Below are 20,748 nucleotides of genomic sequence, written 5' to 3' on the forward strand. Positions count from 1 at the left end.
GTCCACAAACAATGTGTCCTTCCCATTTCTAATTGTGGCGCTACTGCTATTCACTGAAAACAATTCGGACTGAACCTCATGCATATAGTTATACCTAACCTTCAAAGTGCAGCAGATCCTTCCCTTCAATCAGTGACATGTAACATAAAGGAGACATCTGAGGTAGAGCTCCCTTGGACAATTAGGAGGTTCCAACTTCATTGTGCTAATTTCAAATGTGCCAAGCCGAGTAACACACACAAATATAATTTGACTGGAAGCTCTATTTGCACCAGCATATGGTTGCCAAATGACATCAAGAATTCCTACATTAGAGAGATCTTTGGTGTCCAGTATGGGTCTCAACCCGTGGAACTTCCACCAGCAGCTACTTAAAGTTACGTACCAACTTCCCCCAAACCACCATTTTCTGCAAATTGTGCAGTCGGCTTCATCTGTGCCTAAACTGCATGTGTCTGACCTGTACTATGAATAAGCAGTGCACAACCTGTATTTGAGACACAAGTGCCTTACCTTCATTTACGTCATTTGTGGCTGAAGGTGAGAACCCCATTTTCATTAAAACTTGTGCATACCAGTTCCTTCTCCACACTCCATTGTCACACAAAAAACTCAACTACTTTCGCAAGTAAACATTTTTCAACAGCATCCTCTAGGCACTCATAACGCCCACATTCCAACCCCATCTCTTCTGTGCTTATTAGTGGACACTTTCTGCAGAGACATGCTGCAGACCTCTGGTACTGAGTAGAAAATAACAACTTACATACTCTGTCCATTAGATACCTGACTCATCCCTAATCAAGACTGACTTATGATGGCGGCGGCTGGACGCCAATGGAGCTGGGAGGCTAGACCAGAGCTCCTGCCGGTGATCCCTCATCCAGTGCCATCCTGCCCGATATAGGGGGGCCCCCGCTACAGCTGACATCTTCCCCCAACCTTAAAAACACTGCTGCGCCTGGCGGTGCAGAAAAGAAAACTGCTGGACGCCGAGCTCCGGGAGGAACATGGAGTTAGAGGCAGGACCGCGAGGTTGGGCAAAATGGCGGCCGCGGCCTGACCACCCAGGGAAGAAGCGAGGTGGCCCTCGCTGCGAGGGGGTGCTACGGGCTGCCTCTGTGGACACACAGAAAGGCGAGGAGCTGGTACCTTCCGGGAACTAACAGTAAGGAGTCCCCAGGGAGGAGGGTACGGGCAAAAGCAGCAAAGAGCCCTGACGTTGAGGAAGCCCGGGGCTGAGAGATTGAGCTCAGGAATGTGGGAGTGGAGGGCAGCGATCAGAGGGGCTTAATAAGGAGGAGTATGAGAGGAAGCATGGAGCGGGTGGCTGCGGAGCTACCGCCGCACCTACTGGGCCTGACATAGTGGGTTCAGAACACATTGAGGATACATAGCTTAAAGGCCGGGTAGGATGGCGGCCAAGGCCTGAACTGAAACAGGCTCAGGGCACCCAAAGACCCCAAGGAAGACGGCACTGTAGTTCTACCCACCAGGGGTGGCGGAGAACCAGCATGCTCACTGCCCGGTACCCACCAAGAAAACTGAGAGCTGGTAAGTCAGAGAGAAGGAAGCGAATGGGCTGATACGAAGGCACCAAGGGGACGGAAAAGGCCTGGAGGGCCGCGGTGGAGAGCTGGGAAGCTCGGGGCCCTGCAAACATGTGGAGAGCTCTGTCTCCTTAGAAAACATAAGACTGCCATGAAAATTACCATAAGAGGCTCATAGAGAGCCACACAACGGACCACGAGGCTCATTGAGACCACGGGATCTGCCACAGGAAAAGGGGAGACCCCGCGAATTAGTAACTATAATGGGACAAGAGCTGTCTAAGGCCATGGGTTGCTACAACTAAGAGCTTTGAGGTGGGGTAGCATCTCCACAATATTAGGACGAAGGCACATGATTGACTGGACGCAAACAACAGCCCAGATTAAGGACCCAGGCCAGCGTCGCAGACGTGGGAAGACAGCTGCAGAGGCCACGCGGACAATGCTGAAGGTGGGTGAATCCTTGAGCAAAGCTTGGATAAAAGATAGTGGGAGCGGGAGAGAACCCCCCACTAGTAGACACTAAACATCATGGGCAGAGTCTCCAAAAGACGGGAAGGTGAATATCAGGAACAGTCAGGAGAAGAGGCTGGTGAGTTAAGCCTATGGGCAGGGACCCGAAGTGAGAGGAAAGAAGCCCACAACGACCTGTCCCTTTCTGATATCCTTCAGGCCATAGAAGAATCCACATCGTCGTTGAATCTAAGATTGATATGCTTCGGGAAGACCTAGGACTCCTGAGGGTAGACCATAGGAAGCTCGCAGACCAGGTCACAACAACAGAAGGAGACATCAGAGAACTGAAGCCACAAGTGGGCACGGTTACCCACAAAATCACAGACATTGAAAAAATGGGTGCACGTGCTTGAGATGAGAGCTGAGGACGCTGAAAACAGGGTACGCCACAATAATATCTAAGTCATAGGCCTGCTTGAGGAGATAGAAGGGAACAATGTGATCGCCTATCTGGAAAATTGGATCCACACCGAGATGGTGGAGGAAGGCTTGTCCCCATACTTTGCATTGGAACGGGCGCACAGAGTCCCCGCAAGAGCACCTCCACCTGGAAGGCCACCGAGACCTGTGGTGGCGCGGCTGCTCTTCTACAAGGATAGAGATCAGATATTGAGCCAAGCGCGGATCAAAGGGCACCTCAAGATTGACAACAGCACTGTTGGGATCTTACCCGACTTCTCTCGAAGTACAAAGACAGAGAGCATCCTACCTCACAGCTAAGTAAAAATTGAGACAAATGGGGTTAGCATATTCCATGGTGTTGCCGGCCAAGCTGCGGATGATCTCTAAAGGAGGAACTAGGTTTTTCAGTGTGCCGCAGGAAGTATGGGATTGGATCGAGAAGCAAGGCCCACTGGACAACAGAGGCGAGGACTCAGAAGGATAGGAGCGAGACCCATCACGACCCCTGGATAAGGGGGAGAAACCCAAGAGACTACCAATGGCTGAAGAAACTCGACGGGACAGAGAAAGGGCGGTAGCGGCAGTGGCATCCTTGAGCGCCCATGGGACTTGAGATACCTCCTCCTTGTCTGGAGAGGACCCAAGAGACTCGGACTCAGACACCAGCCAGAGCACTGTGGGGGAGGCTAGTCAGACCCTGCCTGAGATGACTTCCAGAGTGGCAGACGACATCATCTGAGGGACACAAGACACGCAAGTAGCAAACAGGGAGCTTGAGCGGGAGGGGGGGAACAGGCTAATCCGACCATGAGCTCATTGGAGCCGAAGAGCCGGGGCTGGACTTGATGCCTCTAGGCACCATGCATTGGGGGGGACACAGGGGATGGGGAGAAGGGCTCTCCTTCAAACAGGCGCTAGCTTCGCTGCTGCCTGGACATTGGACACTGATTTAGTTGGCACACTTGTGCGTAGTTTGCATGAGAGGGAGATTCCCGCTTTGCCTGGGGTGGGGAAGTTGGGGTGTTTACTTAATTGTAAAGTGGGGCACTGCTGTCTACCACGAAGAGCCAAGAACTACTGTGGCACTGACCGCACCATGCAGGATAGGCCGCCGGAAGCGGACCGGCCGGGGGGAACATATGAGGAGGGGGGGGAAATAACTTTGCAATGCCAAAACCAATGACATTTAACCACCTATCCTGGAACGTCCGGGCATGCACTCGATGCACAAGTGTTATGAAATTTTCTCTCACTTAAATAGGTGTAGAATCCACATAACCAATGCTGTAGGAGACTCACACTCTGGCATCAGAAGGGGCAGCATTACACAGGGGATGGAGGGGACAGGCATATTATACCTCCTTGTTGGCATTTGCAAGGGGAGCGTTAATCTGGGTGAGTGTGGGGGTTCCCTTTCAGCACATGGGGCACAAAGTAGATCCAGATGGCCGGTATGTTATAGTGACAGGAAGGCTAGATGGGCAGGATATAACATTAGTAAATATGTACGGACCAAATGCCAGGGGGCTTTCCTAGAGCGGATGTCTGGGATTCTGGCACCATACATGACCGGTTTGATCATCATGGGGGGAGATTTCGATTGCATTGCAGACCCGGACCTTGGTTGCTCCCACCCGCCCCTTCGGGACTTTCTGGTTCATAAAACAGCCAGGGTATTTAGGGACTGGCAGGCCCAATGTGAATTAGTGGACACATGGAGACGCACCCACCCGACGGAGAGGGAGTGCTCCCACCTCTCACACGTTCACAACTTATATGTGCGACTGGATACCTTCCTGTGCTCACCGGAAATGCATACACGACTCTATGGCACAGAATAGATCATATGAATTGTGTCCGACCACAACCCGATATTAACTAGACTGCACTGGGGGACGCAGCAGCAACCCATACCTACATGCATTTAAAGCAAGATGCCCTAGAAGATTAAGTATTTCTACACAAAGTCAGGGGTCACATCACAACCTATTTTGCGCACAACGCTCATACCACTAACTCGAGGGTGATGGAGTGGAAAGCCTTCAAGGCAGTAATCAGGGGGCGATGTATGGCGGCGTCCATTGGAGTGAGATGAACGTTGCTTACGGACGTTGAAAGGGCTGACTGAGTGCTGAGAGAGGTTGAACTTAGGCACCCGAACCACCCCGAATTAAAACAGGAGCTACTAGAGGCAAAGGAGGAGGTAGCTGCTCAGGAGGAATGACTAAGGTACTTTGACTACAGAGCATATACCGATAGGGTGCATGTGGAGAGGGATAAGCAGCTCTGGGCATGGCTTGCCAACCACACTTGCAGGGGGAACACGATAATTAAAATAGCAAACCCAGAAGGGCGCCCACTACGCAGGCAAGGCAATATAAATAACACATTTTACGGTGACTACGAGAAGCTGTAGAAGAACTCGGGGCATAGAGGCGAAGAGGAGATAGAGGAGTACTTGTCAGAGCTTCCCCTCCATGTCCTATCTGAGAAGAATCCAGACCAACTTGGGGCAGAAATATCAGAGCATGAGATCAGAGTTGCCATTAAGGAATTGGCGAGGGGAAAGACCCCAGGCACAGAGGGGCTCTCTAAGGAGTTCTATGCAGCATATGCAGACGAACTGGTTCCTAGATTAGTAGAGATGTATACAGAAGCTAAGGATGGAGGCCAGCTGCCAAACACCACTTGGGAAGCAGTGATAGTCCCCTTGCTTAAACCTGACAAGTCTCCCCTGGAATGTGCGGCGTACAAACCCCTGTCAATGCTGAATCTCGACTTCAAAATATTGAGCAAGCTGTAAGCAACAAGGCTGGTGCCGCACATGATGGCTCTGGCCCACTTGGACCAAGCAGGATTTATCCTAACCAGAAATATGAACCTGAACATACAGCGGTTATTTTCTATCTTGGTGCTTGGAGTGTTAGAGGAGCGAGAGGGTGTGATATTTGCAATAGACATAGAGAAGGCCTTGAGTGGGAGTTCCTCTATGCAATCCTAGCAAAAATGGGGGTTGGACAAGACATCCTGCAATGGGTGTGACTGTTATATGCTGGCCCAGTGGCAAGGGTGCATACGGGATGTACGATATCAGCCCAAAACAGGGTGGAAAAGGGCATAAGTCAAGGGTGCCCCCTCACCCCGCTGCTGTTTGCGCTGGCGGTGGAGCCACTGGTGTGTAGGGCACGGTCTGGGGAGGTGTATGGAGGCCTCCAGTTAGGAGGTCAATGACACCACATAGCGCTGTATGCAGATGACCTTATGCTTTCCCTTAGCAATACGGGGGAGGAGTTCCGAGGGTCACGAGGAATGATGGAGAGATTCAGCAGGTTGTCAGGTCTCCAAGTTAATTGGCAGAAGTCTCAGCTATTTCCAATGGGGGTGGACACTCCGACGCTGGAGGACCTGGGGAGGCTGCAGTGGGAGCCCAGATGTTTCCCGTACCTGGGGGTGAGGGTCTTCTATTCCATGACAGATGTACAGGAAGGAAATATAGGAGGGGCGCTGTGGACTCTCAAGGACAGCATGGCATTCTGGGGGGGCGCCCCTTATTGATGGCTGGCCGGATTTCCCTTCTAAAGAAGGTGGCTCTCCCCAGGCTGCTTTACTTTTTTACTATGCTGCCGCTGTGGATACTGGGAGCTTGGTTCTGAGAGTTGGACTCCTGCATCTCTGCATTTACATGGGGAACGGGCAGACGCAGGGTAGCCCTCACCACGCTTAAGAGGCCACAGGTGGAGGGGGGCTTGCCATGCCGGACCTGGAAGCGTATTACTTGGTGGGACAATTGCAGAGATTTACACAGTGAATGGCGGGAAGGGTAGCGCCGGACAGGTGACCCCCCCCCCCTTTTTCCCTAAAGAAAATGATGTTAGGGACTGCGAGGGCCCATCAGGATCAAAGCAATGAGCATAGAGTGATACGCCGATGCTGGGGCCGGTGCTTACAAAAAACTAGGATACGTTATCCCTACTCACCAGAACTGCCACTGACCCTCCTAAGTGAACTCCCACATGGGGGAAATTGGAGGGGAATCGAAGACTGGGAACAGGCCGGGTCGTCAAAGGTGGGGGACATATACAGGGATGGGGAACTACTCTCCTTTGCAGAGTTCAGTACAGATTGGGACATACCGAGGGGACACTTTTTGCTCTACGGAGCAGTTACGGGGGCAATAAGGATACACTGGTGCATGGGCACATCAGAGCCACCACGGCATGCCACCTGCGAGTATATAGGATTGGCAGGGGGAACTATAAAAGCTGTTACTTGCCTGTACAAGGCCATGGGGCGGGACTCTATACCACCGCTGGAGAGACTGAGGAATCAGTGGGTGGCAGATATTGACAAAACATTGGAAGAGAAAGACTGGGAGAACATCCTCTCACGCACGACTAAGGTATCCAGAAATGCACGCTTTAGCCTCATTAGTTTCTACACATTACATCGAGCATATATAACACCTGAACGGGTTAAGCAGTTGTTCCACATGGAGGATGCAGAATGTCCAATGTGTAAAGAGACCGGAGCGACTTTCATCCACATGGTATGGCACTGTCAGGCTCTGACTCACTACTGGTAACAAGGGAGACGGCCAGGGTTACAGAACGAATAGTACAGTGTGCACCAGAGCATGTTCTACTTAACCTATTTCCCTATACAGCTAAGACTAAGATCACTGATAAATTCCAGGACCTCTCCTTCATATTAGCGAAACGGGAGATTACAAGTAGATGAAAGACTCCGGAGGGCCCCAGTATACATAGATGAAAGATAGAGTTAGAGAAATGGTCTGGAAGCGAGGGCAGAATCTTGCTCAGAAATGCGAGAAGAGGATTGGGAACAATAGAAAGGGCACGGGCATGGGAGGTCCTGATGGAGGAGCTGAGGGACAAGGATGCTGGATCGGAGACCACCACCCCTAAACATTCCCCATGACAGGGAAGCCCCCAGAGACAGGGGAAAAGGGGAGAGCAGGCAGCAGGGGATGAGGATCAGTATGGCCCCTTGCGCTGAGGAGGATCTGGGCTACTTCAGAGCGGCCAGAGAACAGCGACACACACAATGTGACGTGTTAGGCGATGAGAGACCAATTGACAACTTTCTGTAGTAATAGGAGACAGCAGTGCCGGGGGTGGGGGAGGGGTTAAGGGGGATGCTTAAGTTTTAGTTTGCGAGTTGGGGGGAGGGGGATATGAAAGCAGACCACGCATGGAACTGTACAGCAATATAGAGGCAATTGTAATGCGAGAAGCAGAATGTGCTCACATGTTACATGGGTAGTTAGATACTTTGGTACAATTAACTCACTTGCAACAGAGATTTTGTATACTGTGAGAATTATGTAAAAGACAATAAAATCCGTTTTTAAAAAAAAGACTGACTTGTGATGAGATTGTCCCAAGTTGCAACACCATCCTTAGCTACCCCACCTACAAACAAACGTGAAGATCGTACCATAACCCACAAAACCTTTCTCCTAAATACCACTTTAACTTCCTCCCTACATCTGAATGAATGTACACTTCACTTTCACTATCATCATGTGACAGTGAAATCATATTCTGCTCACGTGTCACTCAAAATGAGGCTCTCATAAATATTTTCCTTGTGTTTCTGTTGTTTTGCTCCATGGTTCTCATTGGTGGTATTTTGTTATTTCTGGGTTTTCATTTGATTTGTCTTTGTTTAGCTTTATTTATGTTTTAGTAATTATTCTAACTTCATTTTTGTGTGTAGATTGATGGCCTTTAGTTATTACTGAATCTGTTTAAAGGTTGGTTTGGTATCCAAAGCTCCTACATGCAAGTTTGTCAGGTGATTGCCTTGTCAGACATATCTATCACCCAAAGGTGAACGAAGGCTGCTCTCTTTGAAACCTATTGTGGACTATACTACAGGACATACCCTGATGGGTAGGTGGAGTTTGAAGTCAGTTTTCTAATTCAATATGGCTAAGTTGTTGAAATTGCAGAGATGCTGATGCGGGAACGTAGCTTGTCACCTATGTTAAGAAGCAATTAAATTCAGACTTCTCCATAAATAACATTTTTATTGCATTACTGCCTTATAGGAAATGATCTACAAAATGGAATTCTGGGATTTAGTATGGAGTCACTGTATGGGATGGTACTCGATGAAGATTCTGACAACCGGACAGTGAAGTTAACAGTAAGGAGGCAACCTAACAGGTACGGTGAAAGTCTATGACAACTGATATTGACATATTGTTCGGTAGTATATTCTTTCATTAAATCCATGGAATGCCCCTTTAGCAGAAATAATTTACTGAAATATTGAAATATGAAGTAGACTGATTTTCAGCCAATCATGTAAAAGCCATGCGAATATCAGGAAGAAAATTGTTAATATCAAATATATTAATAAGGAAAATAAATGAGGTGTAAAATAGATGCACATTAAAAAACATTCCAGTCAGGAGTTAATTCATGGTTGCCTGTAGAAGAAAATGACTAATAATATTCCTGAAAGTTATATTCTTTAGGTTGGTGTCGAACTCAGAAGTTAGAAGTATGCTTGAACTGCGAAGTACATTTTCTTCTTACTTTAGAAGCTAAACTGACAAGAGACACATTTCCGGTTTCTTCTCAGACAGTCCTACACACCCAGGCTCCCCTAAGCCAATCACAATGCTGCAATGCAGTGTTGTGATTGGTCTGATCGCCATGGTTCAGCACTCTGCCAGGGAATGGGAGCTTGGGCATGTTCTCCACTCAGGCTATAATGCAGCCTGGGTGAAGAACATCCAAAGTGCACATGACTGTTTGACTAGCCCGAGAGGGCTGGCGAAACAGTCATGCGTATTTATAGAGTGCCCACCATGGCCCCCTGCTCTGAGAACATAGCAGCTGTCCCTACAAATCTGCAGCAGCAGAAACAAATTACATTATAATAACAGCGAGTTATTATCATTTTATTTTTATTTTATTTCCACTGATGAAAGCAGTGGGGCGACGCCTGCATTTCACTATTGTGAATGTTGAATTGAATAGCTTTCCATACATTCATTCCATAGTGCCAGAATTCTTTTTCTACCTTTCATGCATGGGCATTTAGTGGCTACCTCTACCTCTCCATGCTTTAATTTTCTTTGAAACTGTTCCCTGATAGTGTGGGAAGTCTCAGTCATTCTAAGTGTTCATTGTACAGCCATTTGGAATGGGCTGAGCACAAAGACTAACTCTGATTTTTTCAAGGTAGTCAATCAGCGTCACAGGGCATTGGGGTGCCAGCAACCCCCCTGAGGACTGGGTCCCCGCAGAGGGACTCAATTCACCTTTGGCCTGCAATTTTTCAGTCCATGTATGTGGTTAAAGAAACTATATATATGTAAGTTTCACCCAGCCCCACTATTGACAAAAAATGCATGTTCCATCAAAAGTTTGCTGTTTTCCTTACCATGATTGTATACATGACCATTCAAGACCACTTGATGAACTCTTCCTTGTTTAAAAGGGCCCACTCATTTCACACAAAACCATCCTTCTTCTTCAAGGTGATTTGACATTGCAGCTGAGTAACAGATGAGTTGTGTCACAATTCTGTTATTTCAATATATGACCCATCAATCACACATTATCACAAATAAGAAAGGTTGTATATTGGTCCATGTTATTTTAATTGGGTGGTTACTTATACATATAGTTAATTTAGCTGGTCTGGTCATTATGCTATTATGTATGATATTTTTCACATAATTATACTTGATAGAAGGGACAATATTCAGGTGATAAAGCCCTGAGGGCTGAAAGATAGTAGTATGTTACAGTAGGTTGTTGAAAAATAATGTACACATATGTACTCCAACATAATTATAACAACGCTTATAGCCTGCTACATATCCACAAATAAAAAAATAATATCACCAAACCAGAAACATTATACAAGTTGGCAACAATCCAGCTAAAAGGTAGCACAACATGTACATGAACCCGAACAAAAGGCAAACCTAGGACATTGCGTAACAGTAGAGACTGGCATGACATGCATACAAGAAATAGTGTAAAAGAAGGCACCAGAGCACAAGGCATACTGCTCCTAGAAACTATAAATACTGACAATAGCCATTCTATCTAATCTTGTTGAAGATGATATATTAATACAAATCTGTTATTCAAAGTCTATAAAGACTTTTTAGTAATACTGCCTTATTGCAGAAGAATCTTCTTGAAAGAGTTTGTTAATACAAAAAAGAAAAACAACTGGAAGAAAAATATCCATGATGTCCACCCTACCACAAAGGAACAATGGGGCTCATCATAACGGTTTTGGGACCGCCTGCCAGACGTGCGGCGGTCTCACCGGTGCAATTGGGATGCACCCACCATACTGGCGGGGGTCATCCTTACCTTTTAACATTGCGGATGGTGCTTCTGGCTGCAGCACCATCCGCAATGTCAAAAGAGCATGCACACCATTTCCCTGTACCACATGGCAGGCACCACGCGGTGCCTGCCACTTGGTGCATGGAACTGCCCCATTGCACCCTCCCACACACAGCGGGGGCCCACACGGGCCCCCAAAGCCAGTCCCAACCTGTCTTTTTGCAGCGGGATATCCGCCGCAAAAAGACAGGCAGAAGAGCATACCATAATCACTACGGCGGTGGCTGCACGGCACCACCGCAATGTTGCCCTGGTTCCGGGTCCCACAGGGCAGGCGGAAAAGGACCGCCTTGCAGAACCATGGCGGACGGACTTTCCGTCTGCCGTGGAACCATTGTGATTCCCACCGCCATCGTAATTTGGCGGTGGGAATATTCAGTATGATGGCGGCAGGACTGCCGGCCCGGCGGTGGCGGTTCTTCCGCCATCATAATGAACCCCAATGACTAGAAAATGCCCAGTACATTGCAGACAATTGCTAGAATTGATCTTGAAAACATGAAATACCTAGTGCTGGTTATTTACTGGACACATATCCAGCTAGAAGATGAATGCTGTACAAAACAATGAGTAGGCTGTTAACAAAATGAATAAGCATCTCCTTTCTAAAAGGAGCATAATCTCATTTTTTGAGACATACCTTAAAAAGTATTGGCTTCATACCACTCAGATGTCAAGATATAGATCATATTCCATACAACAATTAGCATTTGGATCATTTTATAACAAATTCAATTCACAGCACCTAGTCTATAGAAATCGAAAAGAGGAGGAAATGCAAACCCACCTCACTACCCTCCCTAATCTCAGATCCTAAACACATACAGCAAGCTCAATGATTGCTGATTCAACAGGTACACACTATATTCACCACAAGAATGTTACAATGGTTGTTTTTGGACTTGAATGCTAACCCACCCTTGGTGGCATGCTTCATCATTTTGGATGGAAAAAATGAAGGAGAAAATTACCTAGTGGCTCACAGATTAATTTAATGATGGTGCTCCTGATAAGGGTAAAACATAATCCAGAGTATGCCTGGGGCATTAATTTTCCCTACATCCTAATATGTGTTAACATTTTTCAGCCTCATCATCTTGCCCCTGTGTATCTCATGGTACCATCATTAAATTAATCAGTGACCCATTAGGTAATTTTATCCTTTGTTTTCCCCATTCAAAGCAGTATCTAAGATCTCACAGGAAGGGTTTGAGCACACCATGCAAATCTCAAGTTGGGCATAAATGGTACTCTATGCGGAAGCCAACTGTAATTGTCATACTTTGTGAAAATTGGTTGAGTTATTTTTGAGGAAACGCCTACAATGACGATGTGCAGGCTATATATAAATAAGTTGTGAAACCAGAAAAATATAAAAAACATAAAATCCTTTTGATTGTTTTTCTTAATATTCTCAAATAGGAAAAAAATGAATTACAGGCTAGAAAAAGCAAAGCCAAAGGATTAGCTAGAAACACCAAAAAATATATGATGGCGACCATCACAAAAACACATAATGCAAGGTTCACAGATTGTGGTCAATGTTCATCAACTTCCTTTTTGTGAGGAAAAACATCCCCTATGTTTGAAAGTTTAAAGAATCCACTCCCATGTTTGAGAACACACAGTAATCAGTAGAAAGATGTGCCCCAAATACAATGTTTCATTATATAAAAACAGGCAGATGGAAGATCGCTCACCTTTAGAACCACACTCCCTGATCTATAATGAAAATCTGTTAAAAAGAGCTTCACTCACACACGAAACAAAGACACACCTGGGAAACTTAACTTAACTGCCTCACTAGATGATAGCAAGTCTAGACCACTTGATTAATGATGACAATTTTACCTTAAGGCATACACTTATGATGATGTTTTTCTTCCTTTGTTCCATCATTCAGAATCTATATCAAAATGGACATGCTGCATACTCCCTTCTAGAGGCCCCTCAAACTATGGACTTAGGATGGAAATAACGATATGTTATGATTAGACTATGTTAAAGCTGCCATCTATGTAACCTTATAGAATGTACAAATGCACACTTGTTTACTTCATTCGATATCTCATGTGCCATAATATTATGAAGTCAACTTGTCATAATGCGTCATAATGCTATGAAGTCAACATGTCATAATGTTAAGAAAGTCATCCTCACCAGCTATACCTATAGTAGAAAGTATATCTAATCTAATGGCATGCAATTTGTAATCTAAGTTTTTCTTTATAAATCTATGTTTTTCTTTGTAAGCATGTCAGCACAATGGAACGTCCCTTTCATTGTATCTTGAGCTTATTATTTATTTTTGTCTTTCTGTCTTTATTCACTGTTGTTTTAATTTTTGAAATATCAATGAAAACTATTTGAAATAAAAAGAGCTTCACTCCTAATCCAATAAATTGCTGAAGATCTAGGAGAAATGGGGCTAAAACCTACCCCAGAGCTGCAGATCCCTGGCCATGATAAAGGGCGGGAGTGGTATATCATTCCCACAGTTTGTTACTGCAGCATTGCTCAAAGGCAAATAGGAAACATTCAGTAATGCTCCCTGTACCTGTCCAAGAGTGTCATGCTTCAGCCGAAGACCCAGATTTACAGAGCCCTGCCTGTCCATGACCTCTTTCTAGAGGTACTAACCACTTGAATAGAATAAAGTGGAAAATGGAGCAGAGTGAGAGAAGACACATGAGCGCTTACTCTCACATGTCAGCGTTGGCAAAATCCCAGAGGTGAAGTAGCATCTGCTTGTGGGTAGGCCTAATTACTTCTAAACTCCCCTTTCTTCAAAATTACTCATCTACAATTTTATGTTCTGTGGGCCCCACTGAAAAAGTCTCTGTAAACTAGTGCAATAGAACAGTTGTGCAGAGGGAAGCTATAGATCACCCTCTCACCTTGTGTGGCCTCTTTCACTATCCTACGCTGCCTATTACCCTTAGATACTCTCCCCCCCAAATATATGAAAAGAAAGCTTAACATCCTTCCATTGTCTTTCTCAACTCTTGTAAACAACTTCCTCGTCCTGTCTAGATATTACAGGGTGTCCTGCCACCCTTCTAATCCACCTAAGGGAGCCACCTCCCCATCCAAATACTTAACAATATATACATCGTGCCATTTGGCGACAACCTTCCCGGCCTGTCTAAATATTTCTTTTAAATCCTTATTACATTGTCTGAGGCTTCCCTTCTCCCTGATCTGATTGTTTTACTCTCCTCTCACAAAGCAAGAGCAGAGAGACAGCATCTGTGCTTAGCAAGCACATTTCTAAAGACACAAACCGCCTGTATAATATAAATTGCCCTCTTTGATAAGAGTAATCCTCAATTCTGATATGCCATTGCTGAAACACTTTCTATGTACAATTTACGGTATTTAATGCAATTTCCATTACCCTTCAATAAAGATCTGAAATTAGATATGTGTATCAAATATTTTTGTTGGTTTTCATAGCATTTTGTGTATAAATTCCATTGATAGCATACATTTACATTAGACAAAAAGTGACCAAAATATCCCAATGATATTTGGTAGAACATGTGAAAGTGATCCAACATTATTCACATACCAATTACCCATAATGTTAGCAAATTACTTAAAATGTCTGCCTCCTGAACCTAAAATCTCACTCTACCAGATAGTGGTCAAGGATATTTCCATGCTTTTCCAAACATGGCCGTACACATCTTTCAGCTTATTAGATAGCCTCAGTTTAACTTTAGCAGGACACCACCTTGCTTACAAATGACAAAATTATGAATCCACTCCTAAAGAGGAGAACCAATGACAAAGCCAAGAGCTTTTGCTGTGAATGGCTTTGCCAATGTTTTTTGTTAACTCAGCTATCTGCCTCAGAAGGCACGTGCATCTACAGTGGCCCTTTTGGAATGGCATTTTGATAAATATTGCAAACAGCATGAAAAGATGGCCTCTGCGGATGCATTCACATCCACAATGGTCAACTTTGAATCCATTTTGTTTTATTTTAAGAAAATTGAATTTCAAGATGGCTGCAATGAATTCACACACATCCACAATGCCCATCTAGTGATGCCATTTTGTTAAATATTGCAAAATTCATAGAGATACACCTGTCACATATGAGTGCACATACATAGTAGTCATCTTTAAAAGCATTTTGGTTTGTATTTTAAGAAATCCTATTCAAAGCTGTCTGCCAGTGATTTAAGAGCATCTGCTTGCGATAGTGTGATGTGGGTATACATGGCAAAAATTGTTTCAAAGAAGTTGGAGTCAGGGTTTGGAGTGCTTGGTGGGGTAGGGTGGGAGTAGGGATACAGAGAGACAAGTGTTAGTCCTTCCAATGCACTGCACAGAAAGGTCTGACATCAGCAGTAGAAGTATACCTCACCCATTTAGAACAATGCAAGACCTAGATGCTCCTGGGAGGGACAAACACAAGAATAGTGAGGAAAGCAATCGAATTAGGAGCAGGGATGTAAGAAAGACATCTAAGCCATCCAGTCATGAATAATGGGAAGACCAAAATGACACTCCAACTATATACAACATGCTACAAAGAATGGGTCTGGTATGGTCAACAGAAAGCTACAGCTGGTTGTAGCTGAGACCTAAAAAGTAAAGAAGTATGTTCTTTTAGGATTTGTGCAATGTCCAGATCATGGATAGCTACGGCTGAAGTCACCATGTCTGATGCCTGTGCACGTGTAAATTTACTGCAAGTAAATTTACTTTTACAGTTTTTAGTAACTTTACTACTTTTGCTAGTCACAATTTGCTACTTTAAAATTACTCAGAAAGGAAATTAGATAAATATTTTAAATGTAACTGAAAATGCTAATTAATGTTATGTATATATTTTAATTGGAGAACAATATAAAAAATATTGCAGTATTAATAACAATTATAAATTACAAATGTAAGTATTTAGAACATCTAAAATTATTCTTCTATTAGTATAAAATTAGAAGAATCCCTCCTAAAGTAAACTATTTTTTATTCTGCATTAAAAATAATTATATGTGACATATAGAATAAAAAGTAATCTAATTATTTTTTGTGAAAATTGTTGGTTACATTCACTTTTAAAATTAAAAAGGTTATTTAAATAAAATACATTAAATTACATTTATTTATATTTTAAATAGTTTAAATAATTGAATGTAATATTTTCTAGTGTTTTTTTAAGCCCTGACCGCCATTTATGTTTAATGGGAGGGTGTTGCAGTACAAGTGGTTGGCCATGTATGGTGCTGGACTGCCTCAAGTTCTGAGCTGGAGCACATCTACAATTATGTTTGATCTTTTACGGCTGTAGTAACTATAGCAGGATAGTTTGTGATTAGAAATGGGCTTACTCTTTTGTGGGTGGGTGCATGTTTCTCATTATACCTCTCCCTAACCCTCTATACGCTTCTCAATTCCTCCCCTCCTCTTTAGCCAGAAATATTCACGATTTTCCAGCCCAGCCACTCCTCTCATTGTTTGTTAATTCGGAATGTTTATTTATTCATTTTTTACCCAGGTTCACATTGTGCCACATGCACCTGACAGCTAATATAGTGTCTACCTTATACCTATGACTTGAATTTCAAATTGACTGACAACCACTCAACACTTTATGCTCTTTGTTCACTCATGTTAAATTCTATAAAAAATAACAGTGAACATCAGGAAGTTCTCTATTCACGTTTTCTTCCAGAAAGCGAAATGCCCCATCAATACCTTGAAACTGTCCAAACAGAATTACTGTAGCAGTGTTCTAGCTGTACACCGACATTTCTCTCCTCGACAAACTAATCACCTTCACTATACATTCCATCACTGATCTCACCAGACATGCCTCCCATGATTATCTCGACTCTAGCCTTGTTTGCTGATTTTCAAACAGGGCGTACAATAATAAGTGTTTGCACTGATTTCAAAGCTGTCCATCTCCACTCTGTGCACTTTTCAAATCCATTCTGGATGCACATACAAACATTGGAACCTGCCAGTTACCATCTCTAGTAGTCACTAGACCACCCTGTACTTCTTTCCAGTTCACAATCTTCAGTTTACTCAAATTTTTTCATTAGAAAGCATTACCTAATGAACGGGTTGTGGGTACAACCCTTTTCGCCTCTATGTGCAAGACTGTGCTCAAAGCTCACTTCTTGCACCTGCATACTCTACATGTTTGACAAGTCACTATTCCAACCTTCCTACATCTAGCAATCCCTGACAGTCTCTACACTTCCTCATTAAAAACGCATGTAAAGCATAATAGTCCAGGTCTGTAATGTCACACTTATTGGCCATAAATCACTCAATATGCCTTATTACCACATATATATATATCATATCATATATAACATTATTTCAATCACAAAGATCATAAAAGTACAAAGCACAAGAAAGATAAAATGGGAAATATAAATAATTATTTTTAAATAACATAGATGCCATAAAATATTTAAAAGCGGGAGTGATAAGTGATAGATAAAACATACAGTGTGTCATTCAATACATTTAAAGCCCTTGATCCACAGTGCATGGCCGTATCTGGAGAGGCCATAGACCATTACTCTGCGTGTATCGGTGGTCAAGATTCTCAGCACCTCTAGGTAATGGCTGGGACCAACCAGTCTACCTAGCGGAATTATCAATTTTTCCCTCAAGGCGAAAAAAGAGTAAGTGCACAATGGATTCTGGAATAACACCGAATGCAGGACAGAAATCATTGTTAAGAACATTGCAGCGCCACTTTATTCAAAACAACTTTGTAGGTAAGGTCTTGTGATGAAACAATAAAAATAATGTACGTGCCAGAGGGAGAACGATTTAATCGATGGTGCCCTCAAAATGGGGGATCGATTTAAAGTTTAAAAATTCATTGGTCAAGGATCCCTCGAATGTTGCCAAAGCCTTTACTAAAGTGACCTCCCAGAACATTACTTTCAGCCTGGCCTTTGGCATGGTGATCAGACTTTCTGGGTTTGACCAAAACACCTCCCTTCCCAACCTCACCAGTAAGCCCCTCAGGGAGCTAAACCAGGGGATCGAAGTTACCTGGGGGAGTTTCAAAGGTCTGACTACCTCTCGATATGACATGAGCTCGTCCACTGTCCACAACCTGTACCAGAACATAAGAAGTTTATAGTTCAATTTGTGGGCCAGCTGTCTATAGGCAAGGTCCAGTTAAAGGGGCATAAGAGGGGTACTGCGAAAAGATCTACCAAAGATCTAAGAAAGCGATTTTCAATGGTAGACAGACAGTTAGTGTTGCCCGTACCCCAAAGCTCTGCTCCATAAAGGACCCCCCTAAAAACTTAGTGTTATAAATTTCCAAAGCTGGCGCTAATTGTCTGAACACGGTTTTCCTATGAATTTTAGTAATGTGGGTGGTCTGCTGTATTCATTGTAGTTTTGCTTTTTCAATGTGAGCGACCCAATGTGTTGTCGGGGTCAGGCGAATACCTAAATAATCAAAGGCGTCAACTAGCTCCAGTTTGCTACTACCAACTAACACAGGTCTTTTAGAAGGCTTGGCCGTTCCTTTCATAAAAATCATATATTTTGTTTTAGCCTTGTTTAACACCAGACCCCACTCGTCACAAAACTTAGTAAAATCATTCAAGAGTTGTTGAAGACCCTGTGGGGATTTTGAGATTAAAACGTTGTTGTCGGTTGATAAAAAGAGTAAAGAGTGTGGTGGCTAGCACATATCCTTGTCTCACTCCACGTTGGACTGGAAAGGTTTCTGTAACTTTGTTGTCCTCTCCCCACCTCACCCGTGCTGTGTTTGATAAATGTAGCCTAATTTAAACATCCAAAAGATTTCTAGGTAAGCCCAACTCAGGCCGTAGATCAACAAAGGCCACGTAAAGCTTCCCTCCCTTATCTGCCACTTCCTTCCAATAAATACAAAGGAGGCGAGAGACCTGGTCCAGGGTACTAATTTTAGCACGGAAACCTGCTTGAAAATCACTCAGGAATCAGGACTCTAGGATCCAATCCTGGATCCTTCCTCGGATTTGCTTACAAAAGATTTTCTGTAGAGAGTCGATAAGGCTTATAGGCCTATAACTCGCCAGCTGTGCTCTGTCCCCCTTTTTATAAACGGGGACTATTTCTGCAAGTTTCCAGGAGGGGGCAATAGGGGTACCTGACAAGATTGAATTAGTAAGCAGATTTATGTAAGAACCCCAGAAGGCTATTTCCTCTCTATACAAATCATTTGGGATTCTATCAGGGACGGGGGTGCGGGCTGGCACACATGAGCAAATTGCTGCCTGCGTTTCCTCTATTGAAAAGTGCAGCGCTCCGCCCTCACCACCAGGCACCTCCCCCACCACTCACTAGCTTCCTCTGCAACCATGTTGCCTAATCCATAAAGGGAACCATAGTGTACTACCCACTCTTCATGCTGAACGGTAAATTCCAGGGTTCTCTTATTCCCCTTAAGCCAGTACGCAGCCTTACTCCAGAATGTCTTAGAGTCTTTGGCTAGCAACGCCCTCTGTAGGGAGGACCACAAGGACCCCTCCCACTCCTTATTTGCTGTCTCAAAATCCTGCCTATACTTGGGTCTACGTGCCACAATCTCAGGATGTACTTTCTGTTTTACTGCATGTAGAAGCACCCACTTTGCAGTCCTACGATCTTGGTTGTACCAGGAAACCTGGAGAGCTGACCTCTGGTGAGAGCAATTTCCTCCCTTTTTTTGGGCATTACGAGGCTGACTTAGCATGGCCCTGATTTCAGTATATAGTGCCTCGAGTTCACAGTATCTCCGTAGCTTTGTTAGTGGGATGTTTAGCTAACTCCTCTAGTGCCAGGTGAACTTTACCCTTAGCTGCGCCTAAAGCCCCTGGATATTTTTCCACCCAGTCCCATCTGATTGCTCTCAGATTGTTCGTAATTGAGAGGACACCTAGGTCAGGGCTACCCCTAGTATCTGGTTCTGGAGTACCCTGTTTAACCAAAGTAAGGGCAAGGCATTATAGTCACTATCAGCTTTCTTAACTACTACCATGTCTTTGACTAGATGCCACAGTTTAAGGGAGGCCAGACAATAATCTATTCTACTTTCGTAACCAGCTCTATTGAAAGTAGGATCCCCTTTTGAATCAGAATTAGCTCTCCCGTTTGTGGCTCTCAAATCGTGCTGCAAAGTAAGGGCCAGCACCTGGGCTCCTCTCCTTGTCCACCTGACTGTCTATATCTACCTAAATTGCTGAATGCTTAATAAACATCATACTTTGCTCGTCATGCCTAACGATGTCAAAATATTAAAATATGCTCCTTTGTTTGGCCGACATATGTTATCACGTCACAGTCTTAGCCAAGCCCCTTGAATTAGAGAGGGATTTAAACATGAAGACAGTGCATCTGCATGGCAGGCTCACCACTGGCACGCCAAAGGCTCACTGAAGGCAAGCCTGTCTGTGCGTGTCCGTGCTCCAATCGTGCCTAGTGCCGGACACCCTGGATCTTTTAAGCAAGAATTACAGGCCAAGCATATTTATTCCAAAATAAGGACTTTGCTAGTGGTTCTTTAGCTAGGAATAATTAATTAGGTCACTCCAATGTTCTGTTATGTGCTGCCCTTTCTTGGATATATCCTTTAATGTGGATACTAACTTAGGGGAAGACAATTTATTATGCTTCCTAATTAATGTTAGATCGTTAATATAAAAAATCCTGATCTAGATATAGAAATCCTCAACGATTATACTATATCAAGGCTTGATAATACAAATAGAGCAGGGGGCGGACTTGCAGTTGTATGGTGTGAATTATTTTGTTGCACTGTTGAGGCTCTTATGCTAGGATGCTGTGAGACCCTTCCTTTTTAAATCATCATTAACCCAAATTTCACCTGGTCAGGAATTTGGGTATAGTGCCCA

General features: G+C 44.1%; 1 protein-coding gene across 1 annotated transcript in view; it reads left to right on the forward strand.

The window, feature by feature from the left end:
- ADGRV1 (adhesion G protein-coupled receptor V1) overlaps nucleotides 1–20,748 on the forward strand; it is a 1,990,932-nt gene that overhangs the window by 1,133,006 nt on the left and 837,178 nt on the right. Inside the window, exon 75 of the mRNA XM_085632468.1 lies at nucleotides 8,542–8,659. Within this exon, the coding sequence (XP_085488594.1) occupies nucleotides 8,542–8,659 (118 nt within the window). The remainder of the gene's footprint in view (nucleotides 1–8,541; nucleotides 8,660–20,748) is intronic.

This window comes from Triturus cristatus, chromosome 2_1 (genome assembly GCF_964204655.1).
Source record: "Triturus cristatus chromosome 2_1, aTriCri1.1, whole genome shotgun sequence".
Taxonomy (NCBI): Eukaryota; Metazoa; Chordata; class Amphibia; order Caudata; family Salamandridae; genus Triturus; species Triturus cristatus.